At 43.7% G+C, this 26,329-nt stretch overlaps 3 protein-coding genes across 4 annotated transcripts in view; 2 read left to right on the top strand and 1 right to left on the bottom strand.

Annotated features, from left to right (window-relative positions):
* Window positions 1–225: 225 nt before the first annotated feature.
* The window catches only part of F8 (coagulation factor VIII), a 100,233-nt gene continuing 74,129 nt past the window's right edge, over window positions 226–26,329 (bottom strand). For both annotated transcript variants that reach the window (XM_031445200.2, XM_031445202.2), the window contains 4 exons: window positions 14,531–14,675; window positions 13,971–14,119; window positions 13,099–13,275; window positions 226–2,436 (listed from right to left, as the gene is read on the bottom strand). In XM_031445200.2, coding sequence (XP_031301060.1) covers window positions 2,281–2,436; window positions 13,099–13,275; window positions 13,971–14,119; window positions 14,531–14,675 — 627 coding nt within the window. In that variant the 3' untranslated portion in view covers window positions 226–2,280. The remainder of the gene's footprint in view (window positions 2,437–13,098; window positions 13,276–13,970; window positions 14,120–14,530; window positions 14,676–26,329) is intronic.
* LOC135320158 (histone H2A-Bbd type 2/3-like) lies at window positions 18,034–18,478 on the top strand. Its single transcript, XM_064482847.1, has one exon. It carries the CDS (start codon window positions 18,128–18,130, stop codon window positions 18,476–18,478), a length of 351 nt encoding a protein of 116 aa, XP_064338917.1. The 5' UTR covers window positions 18,034–18,127.
* F8A1 (coagulation factor VIII associated 1) lies at window positions 19,378–24,915 on the top strand. The gene has a single exon (XM_064482616.1). It carries the CDS (start codon window positions 19,502–19,504, stop codon window positions 20,648–20,650), a length of 1,149 nt encoding a protein of 382 aa, XP_064338686.1. The 5' UTR covers window positions 19,378–19,501; the 3' UTR covers window positions 20,651–24,915.

Here is a 26,329-nt window from a genome sequence, read left to right as displayed (position 1 = left end):
GGGGCCTTCTGATAATTAATTTGCTGTGATCTCAGGGATCTTACAAATAACTCAACCAGTAAAATGCTGTGGAGCTTCTGGCCTCAGCAACAATGTCTATTGTCCTACTTGAGTAGGTTGATGTCGGCAAACAATGCACAGTCTCATTCTTCAAATTTATTTTATTATTCTTATTATTGTTATTTCATCTCAAAGAAATTTTCTCCTATTGTTTTGTATGACCACACCCACTCTTATCTTTCCTTCAAGAAGTTTGAATTTTTATGGCGGTGAGAGCGCTTTATGCAGCTATCCTCTTAGATGTTTATCCTCTTAGATTTTGCACAGTAAAATGTCATTAACTGTAGGCAGGTCTTTAGAACTGAGCCATCTCGCAGAACTGAAAGTCTAGACCAGTTGAACAGTAACTCCCCATTTCTCAATCTCTCTCTCTGTAAGCTCGGCTCCTGGATCAAGGCCCCATTTCTCATTTTAAAATGTTATTTCCCCTCTCATAAATTATATCATTCAACTCTGAGTTCAATTTAATCTGGTTTCCTAACTCACTCATTTGTTTTTCTAAACTGTCCATCCTGTGATTCAGTGCCTGTATTTGTTTTTTCTTTTAAAATATCATTGTTTACATTTTAATTTCCGGTATAAAAACACAAGTTTCAAAGGCATTTGCTTATATGTGTCAATGTTTTATTTAACTGATTATTGAGGAAACCAACAGGAAGACAGAAGAGCTGGTTCCAAGAGCATTTGAGAAATAGAGATGTATGCAGCCCATGGGAAAGGAATGCCAAAGAAAGATAATTAAGTTAGACATAAAACTGGTTAACCTTTTACAGGGATTAAAACCATATCACCTTTGGGGTTAACTTCTCTACCAGGCTATAAAGCAAAGCAGCATGTTGATTTCTGTAAGTTGACTTCTAACCTTAACAGACTGCAGCTTCATCAGTTGTGGGGTGTGATTCCGTGACAGTCCCCCAAAAGGTCACATCAGGGTCAAGAAGAACTATTGGAAGACGATCTAGCGTGGGGAAAAGCGGTTACTCCCTTGCCTTTTCTGAGAACGAAGCAATCTTGCTCTTACACTAGGGACCTCTGCTTCGAGATCGCTTTGCCTCGGGACGCTCCCTCGCGCTGCCGTCTGGCGTGTCTCAGGTCGCTGTGAACGAAGAACACAACCGGGCCTACCTCATTTCTTTTGACTCCTCAGTACGTCAACTATGTAAGTGGGACTGCTTTTCAGTCATGTTATAGAATTTCCCCCTACATTTTTGTTGGGTCATTTCAGCAGGAAATTAGCTGAGGGAGGGAGCAAAATGAGTGCATTATTAGAATTATAATGTTGTATCTCCTAGCCCAGATAGCCATGGGTTTTATTTATTTTTCTGAGATTAAAATGAACTCGTTTAAAGCCTTTTAACCCTTTAAAGTCTGATTAAATCTTTGGACACTTCTGTCAGAGAAAATGTAGATACACATTCATACATAATATTATATATAGTCTCAAGGGACGGGGGGATGGGGGGTTTAGGGGGCTATTGAATCCCATCCTCGAGCCTCAAAGAACAACAGTTTTTTTTTTTTTTAACTGAGGGACTGGGGATTGAACTCAGGACCTCCTGCATGCTAAGCACCTGCTCTACCACTGAGCTGCACCCCCCTACTCCAAGAATACTAGTTTTTGAGGTAAGAATGTGCCACTAACAATGCCCCAAGATGACTAACGAAGATCATTATATCTGTCTATGAAGAGGCAAGAACAGACTTTAATGCAGTAGTTCTCATATTATCTCCATTTTGCAGACTGTCAAAATAACTTATCTTTTGACTTCAAGGCTGTGGTGATATGATCTCCAAACATGTTCGGTGAACAAGTGAGAGTTTCATTTTCAATGTCTAAGGCTTCATCAGAAATGCTCCCATGGTGAATACCTCCTGCCCCCTTTCAACGCCTCATTTTGCCACAGAGGAGGAAGTGGCGGCTGTGGAAGAGACCTAACTTGTCAGGAAGAGAATGCTTTCCAGGTGGATTGTCTCATTTCTTTTTTGCCTAAAGACGCTGGAAGGAAGGAGCGATCTGGGAACAGCTGCCACCAATGGATGCAACACTCCCAGAAGATGCAGGATTCATGACAATTTCGGGGGCTTCAGGGCAGATCTGCTAGGACTGTATACTTTAAATACACAGAAAAAGGGTGGAACCAGGAGGCCAGGCTGAGAGGGATGCTGGACAGGGGCCGGGACAGAGGGGCGATGGAACCGGCGGGGGTGGGGGCACCATTCTCAGTACACCTGCTGTGCCTCACAGCCCAGAATCTCCATCCTCAGGGCAATCTGGTGCTCCCAGCTCTGAGGGTGAATTCTCAGGTAGCGAATAAATAGTGGGGGGTCTAGAGTGTTCACTACGGGTGTGAAGGAGTCTCGATTTCCCTGAAAAACCTGCAAGAGGAAAGATGGCATTTATTAGTCATCTAATAGGAGAATAAGGATAACGTTGATACTCCTCTCCCCCGCCCCCCCCCCCCCCCCCCCCGCCGCCAGTCTCCTCACCCTCCTTTGCATCCATCCCAATGGCTACCATGAGGCACAGACTGTTTTTTCACTTCCCATCGACTAATCCATGCTTCCAGGAGTCCAGGGCTGAACCTTGGGAGGTGACTGGATAACTCTGTTCCATGCACCTAGACTTAAGAGCACCCTTGCTTGCCTGTTGTTGCGGTGATGCCTAACCTCTGGAATGTTATCACCCACTTTCCAAACTACTTCAAGGGAGTTACAAACATCATGGCATTTTAGTCCCAGATACTATAAAAATTTTTTTTTATTGAAGTGTAGTTGATTTACAATGTTAGTTTCAGGTGTACAGCAAAGTGACTTAGTTATACATATAATTATGTATATATATTTTTCTCCTCAGATTCTTCTCCGTTATGTTATCATGAGAAACTGAATATACTTCCTTGAGCTATACATGTTATCTCTTTTTTTATAGGTTCTTTTTTTTTCCTCGCAGGGGGTGATAATTAGGTTTATTTATTTAGCTGGTTTTTTGATGGAGTGCTGGGGACTGAACCCAGGACCTTGTGCATGCTAAGCACTGGCTCTGCCACTTGAGCTAAACCCTCCCCCAACATGTTATCTCTTTGGAGAGCTCTACACCCTCTAAAACAGGACTCTTGTCAGCTTGAAATCTCTCCTTGCACATTTCCGTTATGGCATTCCCTATCTTCTCATTTTTTTGTTTACCTCCCTACTGACCATTTGCTCTTTTTCCACCCAAAATACCAGTTCCATGACAGCAGAGACCTTGGTCACTGAATTACCTTACACACACAGAATATGTAGCATAATGTATACACATGGCAAATATACTATGAACATTTGTTAAAGTTTGTGTGTTTGATAAAACTTTTAAGACACAAAAGAGATTCTTTGGTAAATATTTGTGCTGTATTTGGAGGCTTGTACTCCTTCTGTGAGACATATTCCTCGTCATTTCCCCTTAAGAAATTGAAAGAATAATACAATGAACACTTAAATCTCCTTTAGTCTAAACAGACTTCTAGTCTCTGGTCTCTTTTTGTCCTTCACGACATTGATGTTTTACTTTGTTTGTTTGTTTTATGAGGGGGAGATAATTAGGTTTACTCATTGATTTATTTTTAGAGGAAGTACTGGGATTGAACCCAGGACCTCATGCATGCTAAGCATGCAGTCTACCACTTGAGTTACACCCTCCCCTGACATTGACATTTTAATAAGTCTAGGGCCATTGTGTCATAGAATGCTCCACATTCTAAATTTGTGTGACTGCTCATCTCACAATAGCGGACACATGATGCCTATTTGATCCATTATTGACGATGCAAAGTTTGACTCCTTAGTTAAGGTGCTGTGCACCAGATCTCTCTGTTAGAAAGGTAATCATTTCCTTTTCCTAACAGTCTGTGGGGCGATACTTTGAGACTGTGTAAATATTCTGTTCTGCATTAAGCTTTCATCCAACACTTTTAGTATCCATTAAATCTCCTTACAAGTATTACAAGTATTAAAAGTAGATTTTTAAATTGAAGTGTAGATGACTCATTGTATAGTATATTGATGGTTACAAATTGATTTCCTAGTTTTGTCACTTCTACATTTCTTAGCTGGAATTCTTCCGTGGAGAAAACTCCACTCCTCCCACCTTTATATTTTTGCAATGATTGTGGACTCCTGGATGCTTTCTTTCTTGTATGTATCCATTGTATTGTATCCATTATTGTCACTTTTTTTTTTTTGATGCTCAAAGTCTCTCCGATCTGGCCAGTAGGAACCCCTTCCAGCCAGCTCCTGTGTTCTTTTCATGTGACCTCATTAGGCTTTGTGCACTTTGGCACACTGAGATGTTCCAAGATCACTGTGCAGTTCCTTTGCTCCCAGTAGAAGATTCCTTCTAGTAGGAAATGGTATTTAGAAACCAAGAGTGTTCTTGGTTGGTTGAAACTCTGCTTCAGACTGAGGCTCATGTAGACTGTGTCTTCTCAGGTTGTGAGATCAAAATGCCTAAAGTGGCACAAGAGCCCGAGCCAAACATACAATCACATTTAAAGCTTCTGTTTGAAAGCATGTCTGTCATGTCCACGGGACAAGCATGTTCACCATGCATTGATCAAAATGAGTACTGTTGTCAAGCCCAAAGTCAATGGAGTTTTCAAAGGAGGGAGTGAAAAATCAAGAATAATACATTTTACCTCATCTGCCATTTTCTGTTCATTTAGGAATTCCTTATATATTCTCGTTCCAGAAATAAGGTGACTTTATGGAGGCAGAGGGAAGAGGTGTGGGTACCTTGTTAGATTTCTCAGTCCAGGAGCACCCTCTACTGTTGATAAAGTGAAGTGCAGTTTCTTTAGCAGATGGGATGGGTTTGTCCTGTGATTTTTGTGATTCGTTTTTCTTTCACAGAACACTTAATTTCCACCATTTGACTTCTTTTTTTCTTCAGCACCAAACCTCCAAGGGATGTATCCTCCTTCACCAGAAACAGTGCCTTTCCAAATGTAGTCCTACATGCTTTCAATCTCTTTCCTTTCAGTTCTCCAGAAGCCAATGCTAAGATCCAGAAAGTCTCAAATATTAGTATTTCATCACTCAGGGTCAGAAGTGAAAGGTCTCACACTGAAATTTCCTTTTCTTTTCTTTTCTTTTTTTTTTTGCACAGTCTCTCCTGGACTCTTCTCTCCAGGCTGAGCTGTGGAGCTCGGTCAGCTAGCTCGGCATTTTTATGTCCTACTTACTTGTAAGTTGAAACTTAGGGTATTGTTTGTCTTCTAGTTATTCTGCAGGTGAGGTATGGGTGGCTTTATTTGAATTTAAAAATATATCTAGAGATAGATCGATAGATGGTTTTTTGTAGGCTGTAAGGAGAGTACAACTCAGTACTTGGAATTTTTAGATACTATTTTAAATTATTTTTTCTAACTATTTGTTCCCAGCATGTATAAATACATTTAAATTTTGTACTGATTTGTTTCAGCAACCTTGCAAAATATTCTTATTAATTCTAATAATTTAGATAGATACTTTTGGATTTTCTATGAATGCTGTTGTATCATCCACATATTATGAGTGTTTTGTTTTTTTCCCAATCCTAACATGTTTTATTTATTTTTCTTATCTTACTGCACTGCTTAGGGCCTCCAGTACAGTTTTTAATAAAAGTGGATGTGGCAGATTTCCGGTCAAGATGGCGGAGTGATAGGACCACTAGCTTGCCTCTCCTCGTGACTACAACGAAACCACAACTGAATGCTAAACAGCCATTGAAGAAAAGACTGGGACCTAGCAAAAAAGATCTTCTGCAACTGGAAACATAAAGAGGAAACCACAGCAGGATGGTAGGAGGGACGTAATGCTGATATAATTGGGCCCCATACCCCCAGGGTGGGTGACCCACAAGCTGAAGAATAGTTAAGTTGCAGAGGCCCTCCCACAGGAGTGAGAGCTCTAAGCTTCACGTCAGGATCCCCAGCTTGGGCCCTGGCACTGGGAGGAGAAGGAGACCCCAGGACATCTGGTTTTGAAGGCCGGTGGGGCTTGGTTCAGGGAGCCCCAAGGGACTAGGAGAAACGGAGACGTCATTTGCTTGGGACGCATACGCAGAAACTCGCATCCGCCAGGTCCAAGGGCAGAGGCAGTGATTTCATAGGAACCTGGGCCAGACCTGCCTGCTGGATTTGGAGGATCTCCTGGGGACATGGGGGACGGCTGCAGCTCACTCAGGGGACATAAAAGCTGGTGGTGGACATTCCAGGAGTGTTCATCTACATGAGCTTTCCTGGATGCTGACATCTTGATTGGATCATTAGCACCAAGACTGAGCCCCACTCAACAGCCTGTAGGGAAGCCTCAGGCCAAACAACATACAGGGTGGGAGCACAGCCCCACCCATCAGCAGACTTCCTGAGCCACAGAGGCCTCTAGACACAGCCCTGCCCACCAGAGGTCCAGGACCAAGCCTCACCCAGCAGTGGGCAGGCACTGGCTCCTCCTGCCAGGAAACCTGCATAAGCCTCTAGTCCAGCCTCATCCACCAGGGGCAGATACTAGAAATAAGAAAACAACAATCCCAGAGCCTGTGGAAGGAGTCCACAAACACATAGAGAGACAGAAGATATGAAGCGGCAGAGGAATATCTCCCAGGCCGAGGCGCAAGAAAAAATCCCAGAGGAAGAAATAAGTGATGAGGAGATAGGCAATCCATCTGAGAAAGAGTTTAAAGTAATGATGGCCAAGATGTTCAGGGAACTCAAGAGGAGGGTAGATGCACAGAGTGAAGTTTTTAGCAAAGAGGTGGAAAATATACAGAATACCCAAACAGAGTTCAAGAATAAAATCACTGAAATGAATAACACACTAGAAGGAACCCAGAATAGACTAAACGAGGCAGAAGAACAGATCAGTGAGCTAGAAGACAGATTCGTGGAAATCACTGCTGCAGAACAGAAAACAGAAAAAAGAATAAAAATGAATGAGGATAATTTAAGAGAACTCTGGGACGACGTGAAGTGCTCTAATAATCGCATTATAGGGTCCGAGAAAGAGAAGAGAGAGAGAAAGGACCTGAGAAAATCTTTGGAGAGATAATAACAGAAAACTTCCCCACCTTGGGAAAGGAAACAGTCACCCAAGTCCTGGAAGCGCAGAGAGTACCACACAGAATCAACCCAAAGAGGAACACACCAAGGCACATAGTCATCAAACTGACAACAATTAAGGATAAGGAGAAAATATTAAAACTAGCAAGAGAAAAGCAATGAATAACATACAAGGAACTCCCATAAGGTTATCAGCCGATTTTTCAGCAGAAACTCTACAGGCCAGAGGGGAGTGACGCGATATATTTAAAGTGATGCAAGGGGGAAACTTACAACCAAGAACACTCTGTCCAGCAAGGCTCTCATTCAGCCTTGATGGAGAACTCAAAAGCTTCACAGAAAAACAAAAGCTAAAAGATTTCAGCACCACCAAACCAGCTTTACAACAGATGTTAAAGGACCGTCTCTAGTCATCAAACCATAAGAAAAGAGAACAAAAAGAAGAAAGGGGGAAAATGAAGAGCTACAAAAGATTGCTTTGGCTGTTTGGGGTCTTTTGTGGTTCCTTATAAATTCTGGAATTGTCTGTTCTAGTTCTGTAAGGAATGTTGCGAGTATTTTGCCGGGGGTTGCATTGGATCTGTGGATTGCTTTGGGTACTGTGGCCATTTTGATGGTGTTGATTCTTCCAATCCAAGAGCACAAGAAATCTTTCCATTTTTTTGTGTCATTTCGGTTTTCAGAGTATAGGTAACCTCCTTGGTTAACTTTATTTCTAGGTATTTTGTTGTTTTTGATGTAATGGAAATGTCTCTGACAGTTATAAGGTTCTGGTTTTTGAAGTGAAAAAAAGAAGTGAATGAAGGGCTGCAAATGGCAAAATGCCCTTCTTTCTTATGGGTGAGTTGTGTTTCATTACATATATCTATATGGCATCTCCATTATCTATTCAACTATTGATTGGCACTTACGATGCTTCCATATCTTTGCTAATTTTTTCAATTAAGAATATATACTGAATTTTATGAAATGTTTTTTCAGTATTTATTGGCCATGTAATCCTTCAGTCCATTAATGTGATGGATTGCATTAATTTTCTAATGTTAAGCCAAACTTGCATTCCTAGGATAAATCCAACTTGAATACATACTGCAAATAATTTGTTTTGGATCTATGTTCATGAATAAAATTGGCCTATTATTTTCCTTTGTAGAAAAATTGTCATCATTAAAAAAGCTAGATAATGTACAATCGTTTTCTGTTTTTCTGGAAGAATCTTTGTAATAATGGTATTATTTCTCCCTTGAAAATTTGGTAGAGTATTTAGTATAGCCATCTGAATCTGGAATTTTCTTTGTAGGAAGATTTTTGAACACCAATTCAATTTTTCAAAGGTTGTAGGACTTTCAAGGTTTTCTATTCCTTCCTGAGTAAATTATATGTACTAGAAATTAATCTATTTTACCTGATTTTCTAAATTTACTGTCATAAGGTTAATAAGTATCCTCTTTTTTTATGTTGGCAGGATCTTACTGGGTGGTAAAATCACTTATACATGTTGGAAAAGTTTTTAGTTTTTGCTAGAATGCATGAAAAAAATTTCACCAGATTTTATTTTGGGGGAGGTTTCAGATTTTTCCTTTTGGCATCATATGGATATCATTAATTATCTTCTGATTTTCATTATTGCTTAGAAATCACATGTCAGTTTGCCATTCTTATCATGGTAATGTATATTTCTCCTGGTTCCTTCTAATTGTGGTAAAATGTACATAACATAAAATTTACCATCTTAACCATTTTAAAGTGTAAAATGCAGTGGCATCTAGTACATTCACCACTATCTACTTCCTTTAGGGAACCATGCTCCACTTACCCTTCCTTCCAACCTCTGGGAATCACTAATCTATTTTCCATCTCTGTGTATTTATTTGCCAATTCCGGATATGTCATATGAATGGAATGATACAATATGTGGTCATATTGTAGCATATGTCAGTAAGTCTATCCTTTTTATCGCTGAATAATATTCTGTTGTATGGATAGACCAGAATTTGTTTATCCATCAGTTGATGGACATTTGGGTCATTTTCACCTGCTGACTATCATGAATAGTGCTGCTATGAGCATTTTCGTACCAGTTTTTGTTACTTGCCTATTTTCAGTTCTTTTGGGTACATACCTAGTAGAAGAATTGCTGGAATCATTTTGTAATTCTACATTTACCTTATTGAAGAAGCACCAAGATGTCTTATTCAGTGGCTGCTCATTTCACATTCCTGTCAACAATATAGGTTCCAGGTTTTCTACATCCTTGCTAACACTTTTTACTTTTTATACTAAACAAAATTATTGCAATCTTAGTGGGTGTGAAGTAATAGCTGTTCGTGGTTTTGATTTGCATTTTTCTGATGATTAATGATGCTGATGTTGAAGTCCTTTGCTTACTGTTAAATTTGGTTGTCTTTTTGTTGAGTTTAAGAATTCTTTTCATATCATGGATACTAGACCTTTTATCAAATATATGATTGGCAAATATTTTCTCCCACACTGGGTTGTATTTTTAATTCCTAGATACTGTCCTTTGATGTACAAAAGGTTTTAATTTTGAGGAATTACACTATATCTATTTTTCTTTTGTTGTTTGTGATTATGATTTACATCTAGGAAACCATTTGTAAAATCCAAGGTCATGAAGATTTACCTCTATATTTTCTGCTAAGAGTTTTATAGTTTTAGTTTTTGTTTCGGTATTTGATCTATTTTGAATTAGTTTTTGTATATGGTGTCTAGTAACTTAATTCTTTTGCACTTGGCTATCCAGTTTTCCCAGCACTATTTGTTGAAGAGACTATTCTTTTCCCATTGTGTGGTCTTGGCACTGTTATTCAAAATCAATTTACCATAGATGTGCAGGCTTATTTCTGGACTTTATTCCATCGATCTATCTATCTGTCTACATTTGTATCAATATCACACTGCTTTGCATATTGTAATTTGAAGTAAGTTTTAAAATTGGGAAGTGTGAGTCCTATAACTGTTATTTTTCAAGTTTGCTTTCAGTATTTGGGGTCCCTTGCAATTCCAGATGAATTTTAAGAGTCACTTGTCCATTTCTGCAAAAATGGCCTGGATTTGGATAGAAACTGCATTGAATCTGTAGAAAGCTTTTGGTGGTAATGCCATCTTAATAATGTCTTCCAATCATCGAACCCAAGATATCTGTTTACTTAGGTCTTCTTTAATTTTTTTCAGCAACGTTTTATAATTTTCAGTGTACAAGTCTTGTACCTCCTTGGTTCAATTTATTCCTATTTTATTCTTTCTGATGCTATTGTAAATGAAATTGTTTTCTTAATTTTCTTTTTGGATTTTTCATTGCTAGTATATAGAAATACAACTGATTTTTATGTGTTGATCATGTGTCCTGTAACTTGGCTGAATTCATTTATTAGCTCTAATAGTTTTTTTTGTGGATTCTTTCGGATTTTCTACATATAAAATTATTGGTGAGGAGAGATAGTCTTACTTCTTTCTTTCCAATCTGAATGCTTTTAATTTATTTTTCACTTGTAATTTCTCTGGCTATAACTTCCAGTACAATGTTGAATAGAAGTGGCAAAAGTGGTCGTTTATTTCATTCATTCTGGGAATCCAATCACATATATGTGAGGCTTTCTCTATATAGTCTATGTCTCTTAATTTCTTTTTCATATGTTTGATCTTCTGTGCTCCATTCTGGGTAATTTCCAATTGACAGATATATCTTCCAATTGACTAAATTATCTTTGGCTGTGCCTAATTCACTATTAAGTCTTTCTTTGACTTAAACTTCAACAGTTATTTTGTATTTTTATACTACTTTTTCCCCAAAACTGCCTAATAATTTTGGATAATTTGTCATTTATTGTTATCTTTCCATAGCTTATTGCTTTAACTATTTTGTGCATAATTATTTTATGATATAAATCTGATAATGTCAATATCTGATGTTGATTGTTTCTGCTCACTTTTTGTCAAGTTGGCTTGTATCCTGCATGTTTGCTGATCTATGTTTATGACCTCGTCATTTTACTATGTAGGAATCTTGGAGACCTAAAGTGCATTTTCTAGAGTGGACTTGAGAACAGTTCTTCCAGATGCCAAGAGGTGCTACTTATCTGCAACTAGTTTAGCTCCTTTCTGGGGTTCACTACTTAATGCAGAAGTCTCACGTTCAGTTATTGCATTTTGCTCAAAGCTTGGTCTCCCAATAACAACAGTAAAATAATCATTTCTCTTTACAAAAGGTCCTCCATTTTACATTTTCTCACTTTTCACCTCTCTTAGCCCTGATTTAAGCTCATTATTTTAAAATAAAAGCTCTTTTTTTTTTTTTGCTGTTGGTGGTGAGGGGGCTGGAGATGCCCTTTTCTTTACTGAGTGTAGCAATGCGTGAAGTATATACTGTCAGTGACACAGCCCTTTTAATTGTGATAATATATACATAATATATAACTTACCATTTTAACTGGTCTTTAAAAAAAATGTTCTTAGCATTGGTCAAAGCATCACAAATTTTTTTGCCTTTTTTGGCGGGGAGGAGGTAATTAGGTTTATTTATTTTTAGAGGAGGTACTGGGGATTGAACCCAGGATCTTGTGCATGCTAAGCACACACTCTACCACTTGAGCTATACCCCGACTCCATTTTAACTCTTTTTAAGTGTATGACTCAGTGGCATTAAGTACATCCATAATGTTGTACCGGTATCATCACCATCCATCTCCAGAACTCTTCATTTTGCAAAACTGAAACTCTGTCTGCATCAAACAATAACTCCATTGTCCCCTCCTCCCAGCCTCTGGTAACCTCTATTCTACTTTCAGTCTGTGTAAATGTGCCTGTTCCAGGTACCTCACTGTAATTGTTAATTTCAGGTATCAACTTGTCTAGGCCATGGAGTGTCCAGATATTTGGTCAAACAATATTCTGGGTGTGTTGGTGAGAATGTTTTTGGATGAGATTAACATTTAAATGGTACAGTGAATAAAGCAGATTGCCCTCCCTGATGTGGGTGAGTGTCATCCAATCAGTTGAAGGCCTGAATAGAACAAAAAGGCTGACCCTCCTCTGAGTAAGAGAGAATCCTTTCTGTCTGACTGTGAGCCAATTGTTTATAATAAATCTCTTTGTACACACACATGCACATGTGTCCTATTGGTTCTGTTTCTCTGGAGAACTAATATAGTCATATAAGTGGAATTATGCAATATTTGTCCTTTTATGTCCAGCCTATTTCATTTAGCATGTTTTCAAGGTTCATTCCGATTGTAGCGTGCATCAGAGGTATACCCTTTTTAAAATGGCAATGTCCTCTAGAGCATGTATTATTAATCCTCTAGTCAACTCAACCGCTAGAAGCAGAAGTCTTTAGTCCAGCCTTGAAGGAACAGGAAATTCTTCTTGGAGGAGATGATGTCTATCTGAGATTTGAAGAATGAGCCAGGTGAAAGGGGCAGGACAGGAGGAAGTACCTAGACAAAATGTTCTAGGGAGAAGAAACAGTATGTATAAAACCTAGTATGAGAAAGAACACACTGTTTTTAGGGACTTGACAGTCTTAGGATGGGTGGAGCTTAGAGAGCAAAAGAGCAAATGTCAAGAGACTGTACTAGAGAGATTGGTAAGGGCCATGCCAGGGTTAATTCTTGGTGAATCTAAGTTGCTGATGAGGATGCAGACATCATTAAGCATTTGGTGAATAACTCTTCTTCTCCATCCCTCAGATTCTTGCCATCATCCTGAATGACATCAACATCCATGAGGATACTTAGCTCTTGGCTCTACTCTGCCTTTTCCTGGGATTACACATTCTTGCTTGAAGTTACTGTGTCCTCCCAGAGTGCCTTTCATAGTGTCCTGTTACTATAGATACACAGTACAGTTTATCCTGGAAGTCCAGTCATATATCGATCTTGTTAGGTTTCTAAATGTCAAACTCTACGAGAGGCTTTGTGCCTTTCCTAGGAGACCAGCCTACCTTCACTTTGCCATTCTGAAGAAACAGAGTCCAGTTACGGCCATCTTGACTACTGGATATGAGGAACGCCTTCACATACATGTTGGTAAGGAGAGACTTCACCCCCTGGGTGGTGATCCCTGTGACTTTCATTGTCTTCTGCAAGTCCACTTGTAGCCACTCTTTTCGATTATTCCCCTAGGGAAGATAGAGTAGTATCTTGTTGGGAGTATTTGCTCCCAGAAATCCCCAAATCCCTTCTTCTTAATCATATCACAGCACTTATCACTCTGCATTTTAAGGATCTGTTTCTCAGTCTTCCTTATTAGATTCTAAGCAACTTGAGGGCTGAAATACTGCAGTATTGAAAATTTGGCAATGTGTCTTACAACCTGTTTTGTTTAACTCTTGGAGGAGCAGAGACCATTAACTTCAGTCATCCCCCAAAGCTATTCAGTGACTGAAAATCACAAACTGAGTGGTTCCAGAAGAGAACTGTGCCCAATGAACATTCATAACCGACTCTTTCCTTTGAGACACCGAGAAACCTGCAAATAGGACTAATTGTTGACATTTCTCTGTAAAACTGGACTTCAGCTACTACAGTTCTGTGACTGTACTGCAATACTGCAAAGCCCAGTACTGCATATAGAGATGTCTCCAGGAAGTTCAATTCAGGATCACTTCCCCCAGTGAATGCTGTGTGAAATTGCATGGCAAATCCACTAAAAATCTGTGGGGTTTTCTGTGCATAGTCAACCTTCCTTGACATTCTTTTTAGGAATAACCAAGTATTCGAAGTAACTCTGAAGAAGTTAAGAGCTTCTCCTGTTCTTTCCCAACCACTACTTCTTTCTCTGTATCAGGTAAATGGCAAATTTGTTCCCTCTTACCTGGGGTCTCCAGGCATTAGTCCTCCCTTGGAGGTGAAGTCGGGCTTGTGAAGGAGACCAGGTGGCAAATATATTGTTTAAGTGGGATGAGGCAGTAATCTGTGTATCTGAAATTGCTTTATTCTCCATTCCCAGCGGCATGCTGCAACCTCAAAGAAATGAAAGAATGTAATTACAAGGAACAGATGCAGCCGAGGTTCTGCTGGCATGCCTCCACTGACATTCTAGGGCTACCATCATCACGACATCATTTCAAAGGCATTAACTTTTGCACGTTATTGTTAACATGCCCCATATTTTCTGGTCAGCTCTGCTCAGCTCTGTCTGACTTTGATTTGCCTTGTTAATTTTTTAATAATTTGCCTTGTGTAGGAGGTGGCTGCCCCTGGGGAATCCCATGATTAGGATGACCAAGTCCTGGGTTTGCCCAGGACTGTACTGGTTTTAGCATGGATAGTTTTGAGTCCTGGGAAATTCCCCTAGTCTCAGGAAAACTAGGATGGTTACTCACCCTTCCCATGGTTGAGAGAGGGAAGGCTATGGGATGACTTGACACTTACTGTTTAAATCACAGCCCATCAACTCCATGCGAAGAGTGCTGCGGATGCTGTAATGAGTTGGGTGTAAACGGATGTACCGAGCAATAATTGGAGGGTTAAAAATATTGTGTTTTATCCCAGATGAATCCACATTGCCAAAGAAGACCTGTAGGAGGGTATTAGCACAGACACACGTAAAGTGAAGGCAGAGTAGAAAGCAATCCTTCCCAGTTGTATCTTTCTTCTAATTTTGCTTTGTGTATTTCTCAACAGCACCCCACACTCAAATGAAACCACCCTGGCTAGACAGATGTTAGAAATAATATGTGAAGGACAAAAACCACGGGAAGAAGAATGGAACAATGGAGATTAGGTCTACTTTGGGAGTCCTGTAAAAGGCTCATTAAAGTGGAGGAAGCCACTCAGGCCTTCGCTAAGCCAGTGAGGGGCACAGACTGGCAGCAACAGAATCACCTGGGAGCACTTAGAAATGCATAGTCTTGAGCCTTATTCCAGATCAACTGAATCAGATCATGAAGTTTGAGAAGCACCCACCACCTTGGGGCAGAATAAGCTGTGAAAGAGAACTGGGAGTAAGCAGCATACCACGCTGCTCTCAGAATGATTTTCCAAGAATGGGCTGTGTGTGTGAAATGTGGGGCATTAATATATCCAACATGTGGGGTTTAGGACCTTGGCGTGCCTAGGTTCTAGAGAAAAGTACATGACATATTTAAGGGAAAAGGTACACAGTTTGAGAAATACGGTAGCAATGCCCATTCAAAAGGCTTAGATTTAAACCACAGCGTATACTATAAGGAAAGTTGAAAGTCATCTCTCAGGAAACACCTGGCATCCTGTATGTGATTGAATACACTGAAACAGGAATAAATGCACATCTGTTATATAATCAGACAGCAGAGTTATAGTATTATGAGGATTTAAAATATCTGTTCTGCCATGTAACATTTTTTTCTTCTTATGGGATAAAAATATTAATGAATTTATATTATTGCCCCAGAAATCATAGCATTATTTTTGATAAATATATCTGCTTCATTTAAACTCAATTCTTATTTCTTGATTAGAAACCTTCTTAGGGAGACAGTGTATTAATTCAACAAATAGTTAATGACTATATAAATCCTTGATTCCATTTATTATGTCCCAGAAACTGTGCCAGGTGGCTTCACTAGTGAATTCTACTAAATGTTTGAAGAAGAATTAATGGCAATCCTTCTCAAACTCCTCCAAAAGATAGAAAAGGGGGAAAAAACATGTTAACTCACACTATAGGGCCAGCGTTACCTTGATACCAAAGCTAGACATATATACAACAAGAAAGAAAATTACAGACCAATAGTCTTCATGAATATAGATGCAAAAATCCTCAAAAGAATTTTAGCCAATGGAATCCAGCAGCATATAATAAATATTACATTCCATGTCCAAATAAGAATTTTCCCAGGAAAGCAAGGATGGCTCAACATAAGTAAACTGATTAATCAACACCACATGATAAAATAGAGGGGGAAACACCAATATGATCATCTGAGTTGATGCAGAAAAGCATTCAACAAAACCCAAGAACTTTTCATGATAAAAACCACTCAGCAAACTGAGAATAGAAGGTAAGTTCCTCAACACACTAGAGGGCATTTATGAAATTCCTATAGCTAATGTCATACTCAGTGGTGGAAGACTGAAAGTGCTTCCCCTAACATCAGGAGCAAAAGAAAAATGCTTGCTTTCAGTGCTTCTACTCAAGGCTGTCATTGAAATCCTAGCCAGAGCAATGAGGAAAGGAAAGAAAGGAAAGAAAGGAAAGAAAGGAAAGAAAGAAAGAAAGAAAGAAAAAGAAAGAAAGAAAGAAAGAAAGAAAGAAAGAAAGAAAGAAAGAAAGAAAGAAAGAAGGAAAGAAGGAAGGAAAGAAAGAAGGAAATAAAGAAGGAAGGAAGGAAGGAAGGAAGGAAGGAAGGAAGGAAGGAAGGAAGGAAAGGCATCCAAATTGGAAAGGAAGAAGTAAAAGTATCTCTGTTCTCAGATGACATGATCTTATGTACAGAAAACACTAAAGAATTCACAAAACGCTATTAGAGTTAATAAGCACACTCAACAATGTTGAAGTACACAAGACGAACACACAGAAATCAGTTGTATTTCCATATACTAGCAATGAAAAGTCCAAACGTAAAACTGACAACAGTTATAAGATAGATGAATAAAATATACATAGGATGAATTCAGCCAAGGAGGTAAAGACTTGTGCACTGAAAACTACAAAGCACTGCTGAAAGACGTTTAAAATGACCCCCAAAAAGGGAACAATATCAGCATTCACGGACTGGAAGACTTAACAATGTTGAGATGGCAATACCACCCGAATTTATCTACAGATTTACTGCAACCCCTACCGAAATCCCAATGATCTGTTTTACAGAAATGTAAAAGCCAATCCCAAATGCATGTGGAATTTCAAGGGACCTTGAATAGCCAAAATAATCCTGGGAGAGAAGAAAAAAGCGGGAGGACTCACATTTGCCTCTTTCAAAGCTTAGCATAAAGCTACAGTTATCAAAACTATGTGGTACTGGCATAAGAACAGACACATAGATCAATGGAGTAGAATGAAGAGACCAGAAGTAAACCCATAAAGCTATTCATGGGTATAAACCCCAAAGAATTGAAAACAGGTGTTCAAAGAGAACCCTGTCCAGGAACGCTCACCACAGCCTATTCACAACAGGCACAAGGTGGCGGTCACCCAAATGTCCACCAACTAAGGAGAGGATACACAACCTGTGTGGTCATGCCATGTGGTGGAATACTATTCGGCCACGAAAAGGAATGAAGTGCTGATTGTGCTACCAGGTGGATGAACCACGATGAAAGCGTTACGCTAGGTGAGAGCAGCCAGACCCAAAAGGCCACCTCTGTATTGTATGATTCCGTCTCCGGGAAGTGTCCAGCACACGCCAACCTCTGTGGACAGGAAGCAGATTAGTGGTCGCCTGGGGACTATGGGGGTGGGAGTGGGGTGGGGGAAACTGCAGGCGGGGGCAGCGGGGATGACTGCCTGGCGGATACAGGGGCTTCTTTTGGGGGTGGTTTCAACGTTTTGGAATTAGATGGCCGTGACGGTGGCCCAACACCGCCAGTGTATACTTGGTACCACTGGATCGTCCGCCATTTGCTCTTATCCTAGAGTTCCCGTCCCATGGACAGTGGGAGTTCCCTCAAAGAGAGGGTCCAGCGAGCAAGTGAGCAAGCGTCCTGCCAGCACCACTTCTTTGCCAGCCCAGGCCCAAGGGGGCGGGGGCGGGGGCGGGGGGTGGGGTGGGGGCTGGGGGCCAATGGGAAAGCAGTGACGTCACGGGATCTACGTGTCACGGGGCGTGCGCCCTGACCAATGAGGGGCCAGCCCATGGTCGCTAGGCTGCGGAGTAGAGGCCTGGATACCCGCTGTCTGCAGACGTTGGGATCAACTGCCGCCATCTCATCCCACCGCACCTCATCTCACCGAACCACATCCCACTGCACCTCACCGCACCGCTTCGCCCAGCATCCCGCCGCACCGCAGAGCTAGGCCAGTGGGAGAAACCGCACCCTACGCCCAGCATGCCGAAGGAAAACAGCCGTCGAGGGTCATCCCATGGTCACCAGAGGCGGAACCGCTCCTGCTCCCGCACCACCAGAGCCGAGCTGTCGTTCTCCGTGAGCCACATGGAGCGCCTCCTGCGAGAGGGCCACTATGCCCAGCGCCTGAGCTCCACCGCACCAGTCTTCATGGCGGCCATCATCCAGTACCTGGCGGCCAAGGTCCTGGAGCTGGCGGGCAACGAGGCCCACAACAGCAGCAGGAGGCGCATCACTCCAGAGCTCGTGGACTTGGCCGTCCACAACAGTGCACTCCTCGGTGGCTTCTTTGGGACCACAACCATTTCCCAAGTGGTCCCGGCCCGGCGGTAGCTGCCCAACATGACCTGGGGCTCCGGGCCTCGGCCGACGGGCGCCAGGCCCGCTCACAGCCGGGGCAGCCGCGGCCTGCCTGGTGCCTTGGGCAAAGTCATTGGAAATCAATAGTGTTTTTTCGGAAACCCATGTGCGCATGCTTCAGTCACTTTGCGGGGGAGGTGGTTGTGGAACATCCCTCGTTGGAAGGTTGGGGCGGTGGCAGGGGTCTGGCCTAGGGGGTGGGACGTGGTGGGGGGGGTGACTGAGAGGAGTGGTGTCTCACGGGGACAGTGCCTGGGGTGGCCCTGGGCATGGGAGAGGCCGACTGGGGTGGGGGAGGGGTGGAGTGGGGTCTGGGCTGAGGCTGGGCGACGGAAGACTCCCCCATTGGCTCCGAGCAGGTCAGAGCCAGGCGGAAGTCTTCAGGAGGACAGTGTCCTTGAGGTGGCGCTCAAGACCATGGCCGCAGCGTCGTAATAGATAGGCGGACGTGAGATGGCAACTCTGGTGCGGAATGGACGCGTGGACCGAGCGCTTGGCGCGAACTCCACTGGGGCTGGGGCTTTGACGGGAAGGTTGAGGCGTGATGGGGGACGGGGTGGGCGGGAAACAATCAGGAAATATGCCAAGTCGGCACTAGGCTCCTGTGGGGTCAAGAGCTTAGTTTTGGGTCATGTTCTCTAGAAGATGCTGGGAGATGCCCTGCGTAGCAACCTGCGTAAACAAACTGTCGCCTAGCAACAGCGGACGCCTGGCCGCGCCCCTGCACCCTGGGTCTACACACGCAACGGACGTCAGGCCAGGCCCCGCCTCAGGATCCTCGATTTGCATACGCGGCCCGCAGCCAGTCCCGGCCCGGCCTCCGAGCTGGCTGTTTTGCATATCACCAGGGCAAGCGGGAGGGCGGGAACCGCCGAGCCGGCGCGGCTGCGCGGAGGGCCGGGGCGGACGCAGGGCACGTCGTGGTCCACCGCCTCCCCCCCTCCCGCACGTGCGCCCTGTGTCGTCAGCGCGCCCGGAAGCGTCCAGACGGCGAACATGGCGGCGTCCGCGGCCGGCCTGGGTGGCGGCGGCGGCGCCGGTCCGGGGCCCGAGGCCGGAGACTTTCTGGCCCGCTACCGCCAGGTGTCGAACAAGCTGAAGAAGCGGTTCCTCCGGAAGCCGAACGTGGCGGAGGCCGGCGAGCAGTTCGCACAGCTGGGCCGCGAGCTGCGCGCCCAGGAATGCTTGCCGTACGCAGCCTGGTGCCAGCTGGCCGTGGCGCGCTGCCAGCAGGCGCTGTTCCACGGGCCCGGGGAGGCGCTGGCGCTCACCGAGGCCGCGCGCCTCTTCCTGCGGCAGGAGCGCGAAGCGCGCCAGCGCCTCGTCTGCCCCGCCGCCTACGGGGAGCCACTGCAGGCCGCCGCCAGCGCCCTGGGCGCCGCCGTGCGCCTGCACCTGGAGCTCGGCCAGCCGGCCGCCGCCGCCGCCCTCTGCCTCGAGCTGGCCGCCGCCCTGCGCGACCTGGGCCAGCCGGCCGCCGCCGCCGGCCACTTCCAGCGCGCCGCTCAGCTGCAGCTGCCCCAGCTGCCCCTGTCCGCGCTGCAGGCGCTCGGCGACGCTGCGTCCTGCCAGCTGCTGGCGCGCGACTACAACGGCGCCCTGGCGGTCTTCACGCGCATGCAGCGCCTGGCACGCGAGCACGGCAGCCACCCGCTGCAGCCGCCCCCGCCGCCGCCGCCGCCGCCGCCGCCGCCGCCGCCGCCCGGGCCCCAGCCGGGCTCCAGCGCGGCCCCCGCCCCGCCGCCGCTCGCGCTGCTCCCCCCCGGCGCCGGCTCCGCGACCGTCGCGCCCTCCCCGGCCGCGCTGGGCGCCTTCTCGGACGTGCTGGTCCGCTGCGAGGTGTCCCGCGTGCTGCTGCTGCTCCTGCTGCAGCCGCCGCCCGCCAAGCTCTTGCCGGAGCATGCCCACACCCTGGAGAAATACTGCTGGGAGGCCTTTGACGGCCACGGGCAGGAGGCTAGCGGCCCTCTTCCCGAGGAGCTCTTCCTGCTGCTCCAGTCCTTGGTCATGGCCACCCACGAGAAGGACACGGAAGCCGTCAAGTCGCTGCAGGTGGAGATGTGGCCGCTGTTGAGTGCCGAGCAGAACCACCTCCTTCACCTCGTGCTGCAGGAGAGCATCTCCCCCTCGGGCCAGGGGATCTGACGAGTCACATGATCCCGGTGCCTTCCCTCTCGCCTGTTCCCAGACCTCACGCATCCACCTTTGCGTTTAGGGGGAAATAAAAGACGATGGTCCCGGAGGTTCTGCCTTTGTTCGCCTTATTCCTGTTGCCACCCTAACACTTAAGTGGACGAAAAGTTACCTTACTTCCGCAATAGTGGGAGAAAAAAACAATATGATAGGATCGGAGTGGTGGACATGGCTCTCTTCCTGCACCCAGCACGAACGTGACAGTCCCTGTCACCCCTGTATCTTTTCACCCAACTGTCCCTACCAGCCCCCCACCCCGCCTGCAAAACCCCCCTCCCCCCGGTCTTTGTTCCCTAGTGAGGGTTAATTTGCACAGGTCTGGCTAAATCCCTGAGCTATGTGATCTGTTTGTGGTGACTGATTCCTCAGCCTATTTGATGTCTGTGTGATCAACCAATTTCTCCTTTCTTTGTTTCGTCCGTGGGATCATTTGATCCAGTACAACGTTGCTGCCGCCACAGCCCCAAATCCGTGAAAGCCATTCTGAGACTCGTAACTTGCGGTTTAGATTTACTTCATCTATGAACCGGGAACACCTTCTCTCCATGTCAGGAGGCAGAAAGGAGAAACAGTTCCCTTTTAGCTGCCAGACGTATTCGTCCGTCTGAAATGGACAGTGTGCCTAGGATGCGGGCTGCGCCAGGCGATGAGTCACAAAGAGCCTATGCGATGCGGTCTTACTCCGACAGCTGCAGTGCACCTGTGTCCGGTGCCAAGCCGGGCCGGGGGTGGGCTTGGGGTGCGGGTGGGGTGGGCTCCGGCGCAAATGCGTCCGACGTGCCTCGGAATCCTCAGTTCAGGTTCTGTTCCGAGAGGGACGGGCAGTCCACGTGACAGCTTGCATTTGTAGGAGGGATCTTTCTGCGACTCTTACGTAACTCAGATACGTAAAATCAGCATGCTTCTTTGGTATTTGCGATCCTGTATGTGCCAGACCGTGTCCTTGTTCCCCGAAGACGGGGTGGCGTTCCATTTTTAAACACTCAAGTTCCAAGCCTTTTTGGTCCGAATGTTACATGCAAACCGAGTTGGCTGTTTTTTGTTTTTGTCGTTTTAATTCAGTTTTATTTTCTTTAGTTTTGAGAGGAGTGGTAACAAGACCTCTTCAGAACATAATCTCACCCTCAATCATTCAGCTTGGGAAAGTGCATCCTTTAGGCTGAAGCTTGAGTGTTCAGCACTCATCTTTGGGGGTGAGATTTAAGGACGCCCTTTGGGAGCAGAGTTTGGTTTTGCCTATTTGGGGGTAGGGGAGGGAGGGAGGGAGACCGTGTGGAGCGCTGTCACTCTGAATTAAGCGCCTCAAAATGGGCGGGGCTTTTAGGGTATTCTTTTCCACTTCTGTTTCAACAGTGTGGAAGCAATGGCTAAGGAAATAGGGGAGAGGCCCATGGCGGGCAGATTCAGCCCCTGGTCCTGTGCTCTCACTTGGCCGCCAGGATCGGTCCTTTGGAGCCCCAAAGCCTAGTCCACCTTACTGCAAAGGTGGTAAGGGCGCATGCTCCTCTGTGCTTTTCCTTTTTCGGGTACACTCTTCTTCACTCTGGGCTGCAGTCCTGGCCGGCTGCCTTACTGTCCTTAGGACACGTGTGACTGGTGATAGCATTTGGGTTCCGGCTTAAGGAAATGCCTCCTTAGACCTCCAGTCCGAAATTGCATTGAGGAGGTCGGGGGAGGGATTACCATAGCCTGGTGCTGGGCAGACGAGAATAATTTTAGAAAACGCTTTTGCTGTTGCCTCATTTATGTATCTCCTTCAGAATCTTCATAGCACGGATGGCTGGGCCAAGGCCAGATTACAGTGATTCTGACAGAATTCTCTTGCTATATATCAACTTGTTTCAAAATTAACACTGATTTAACATGACCAAAGATAGTTTAAAAGGACTTGATTAGTGTTCTTTTTAACTTGAGAATGAGGGAAAGAACTGCATCATTGAAATGTTCATTGACAATTCAAAACTAACATTCAAAATTTTATAAAATATTGAAAATAGTGGCAGTAAAGCAATGATCCTTAAAGGGTGTTTCGGTTTCCCTTCCCCCCTTTTAAGAGGGACTTCTAGGATGAGAAGTATTGCTTATGAAAAAATATTTTGTGTATGAATCATACACAGATATCAAAACTTTTGAGAGCCGCTGTACTGGAGGAAGATGATTAAGACTGAAAACTGTAGATTAGGCAAACTCTGGGATGGAAGGGCTCTGGTTAATGTTAACTGTCTAGGTGTCTCTACTGCCATTAGAGTAGACCACCAGTCCACAAACTTTTTCTGTAAAGAAAGAGATGGAAATTCTTTTTATGCCACAAATATTCTCTGTCACATAGTCTTCTTTGTTTTTGAAACTTTAAACATGTAAAAACTTTCTTTACTCTTAGTCCATATGAAGGCAGTTTGTAGGCCAAATCCAGGGGCTCCAGCTTATGCACCTGGAAAATAGTAGTTACTCAATAACTGCTGGAGGAGTGACCCTCCTGTGGGTAGTTAATGACTATTCTATCTTTGTCATTGAACAAGAAAGATTGAGAATAAATGAACTGGTCACTTAACTCCAGATTCTAATAAACAAAATATAAAATAAACCGAAAGAAAGTAAAGGAGAATTTAAAAAATTTGGGACAGAAATGAATGAATTAGAAAACGACACCTTCAAATCTGTTTGATTTTAAAACCAAGAGTTGATTTTTGACAATCCAATAGAATAGACAAAAACCAACGCTGACAAGGGAAAAAAGAGACATGTGTGCGTGTGTGTAGATTAAGGTGTGGCATAGGAAGGGAGACAGAACTTTAATGTACACATTCACAGCAACTAACTACAGGTAACAAAATGAGAGTATCAATCAGATAAGGAACGGAAAAGATAGGTTAAGTATTAGCACTAAATAAGACACAGTGGCTTTTCCATCTAACTTTCATTAAACATATGATTACTACATTGAAATATTCTAGAGCCATAGTTTAATGGAAAAAGATGGACGCTTTTACACTTTATTTTCAAGTTTAGTATAACTCTCATGCCAAAAACTGATCAATACAGCACCCCCCAAAAGGTAAACCAACTTTACTGATTGGTGTAGATAGAAAAATTCTAAATAAAATGTTAGCAAGTTGGATCCAGCTAAAATTTTCTTAATTAAAACGTTTTATTTTTGGGGGGGAGGGGAGGTAATTAGGTTTACTTAACTATGTATCTTCTTAGAGGGGGTACTGGGGGTTGAACCCGGGACCTTGTGCATACTAAGCATGCACTCTACCACTTGAGCTATACCCCCTAGCAATAAATTTTAAATGATTAATACACCATGATGAAGGGCAGTTTCCCCAGGAGCCTCTGCCCCTAACTCTGCACTTGGCTTGAAGTCAGGTGTGATGGGAATATGCACATCATGGAAATCAGCAAACGCTACAAATAAAGGCCTGTCCCCCTAACTGCCCCCGACTTCACCCCAGAGCCGGTTGTTAAACATTTGCCAGCACACCATTGAACGTAAGGATAATTTGATAATAGCAAAGAGGAGAAATGAGATCATATCAAGACGCTGAAAAAGCATTTGATGAAATTCTACAGCCATTCCAAATAAAGCAGGAGGAGCAAGAAACTTTTTAAGCATGAGAAAAATATTTGTTTGAAACTAATGGTGAACATTATATTAAACAGTAAAATATGAGATCCATTCTCATGAAAGTCAGGAACAAGACATGCTAATATCTATATGCACACATAGCACACTGCAAACGAAAGAAGAGCATTTTGCGTACTATCTAGGCCTACAAAGATTAACCTGCTGCAGTCTCTGATGGACAGCACGTGGTGCTGCAGAGGGAAGGATGAAGGCAATAACAGGATGAGGCACTCTGTGCTCTGGACAGGAAATTACAGACGATAACAGGAAGCTCTGTGCTTTGGGCAAACAGGCCCTTCAATAGTTAAGATGCATTTTAGGAAGAATTTTGATGAACCCTGAATCGTGCATCTTCCCACACATAGAAAAGCACTATAATCATGAACTTGAGATATCTGTTCTTTGGGACTAGCAGTAATCTTTTACCAAGATTTATGCTTGGCTGCATATATTCCTTAATAAAAAAAATATGAATTAGCCTCCCCCCAACCTCTTTGGAGCATTTTCTCAGAGCTATGTATCTAAGAGGCTGTCTCCTGGACTATAGTCCTTAGAAAGACCCTGAATAAACCTTAACTCACAACTCTCACATTGTGCATTTTTCTTTTAGTAGACAATGATACACACACACACACACACACACACACACACACACACACACACACACATATATATCATATTTATGTCTCTGTGTGTGTGTATATTAGTCACAAAAGTGTTTAGAGTGATTGCTACTTCCTGTTTACCAGGCCCTATCAGCACAATGTTATCGATGTAGTGGGCCAGCCAGTATGGTGTTCTGTGGGATGTCAAGGTGTTGGGGTTCCTTGGGTCTATATTATGATAAGGAAAGGGGAAGTGGCATCACCTTGAGTCATGATCAACAAAGTTAATACTCTTGTTCCTACTTTGTAAGTGTAAATATTCTAATTTTGGTTCCCAATGTGAATGAAGAACAAAGCATTTTCCAGGTCTGAAGTTCCATATCCAGTGTCTGGGGCTGTGTTAATTTGTTCCAGAAGAGATACCACACCTTGAATTGCAATTTTGTTGTCATCATCACCTGATCTAACTTGTGATGATCCATCATTTTTCCATGACTCATCTGGCTTTGCCAGTGGCCAACCATGGGCTCTGAGGAAACTAGCCACTGGCTTGTAAGGCAACTATTCCAGGTGTGGTCACTGAAAGAATTATTCAGGGAAGGGATGGCTGCTTCAGATATTAGGGAGAGATGCCTCCTCAGGCAAAGGAGGTTCAGGGCAGTGTGGAGGTTTGCAATTCTCAGCCTCATCACAGGTCTCAGGGTTCCAGTCCTTTCTACCAGTGCCCTTATCTTAGCATAATAGGCCTGGTAGGATTTACCACTTAATTATCACTGCAACTCTTCAATTCATATGCTTATCCCCTAGATTTGATCTTAAGTCCAAGTATCTGCCTACAACCACAGGACATGGAAGACTCTTTCAGAGCTCCATGGATGCGTCCGGATTCTCTGTGTATGTTCATGGGTGCTCTTCTTTGTGTGTATTCTTTTTTGCTTATGTATGCTGTAAAACAGAAGTCCATAAAAAGAAGACAGGTCTCTCTACAATTAGGTGATGCTACCGTTGTTGCCATGGCAACTAACTGGCACTATCAATTTAATCTCCCAGTATTTTCCTTACCATCTGAAATTCATCCCATAGTATCACTGGTGATAATCTGAGGAATTTTGATGCCACCACATGCCATGGATTACCCAACATCCAAGAATTATACTTGTGTTCCTTGAATATATTAGTGACATAATCCTAGAATTCCTGTTACTTCAGTCTACTGCTGGCACCAATTACTGTATGAGACAGGGTTCTAGGAAAAATTAGGTAGGTTCTTGTGGTGGTTTACAAAAAAGACCACAAATTCTTTACTTTCCTTCTTTACATTCTTCCCATTGAGAGTTGGGTCTGTGTCCCTTCCCCTTGAATCTGGGTGGATATATGACTTGCTTATATATAATAGAA

Source organism: Camelus dromedarius, chromosome X, assembly GCF_036321535.1.
Source record: "Camelus dromedarius isolate mCamDro1 chromosome X, mCamDro1.pat, whole genome shotgun sequence".
Classification (NCBI taxonomy): domain Eukaryota; kingdom Metazoa; phylum Chordata; class Mammalia; order Artiodactyla; family Camelidae; genus Camelus; species Camelus dromedarius.
This window is presented reverse-complemented; position numbering and strand designations above follow the sequence as displayed.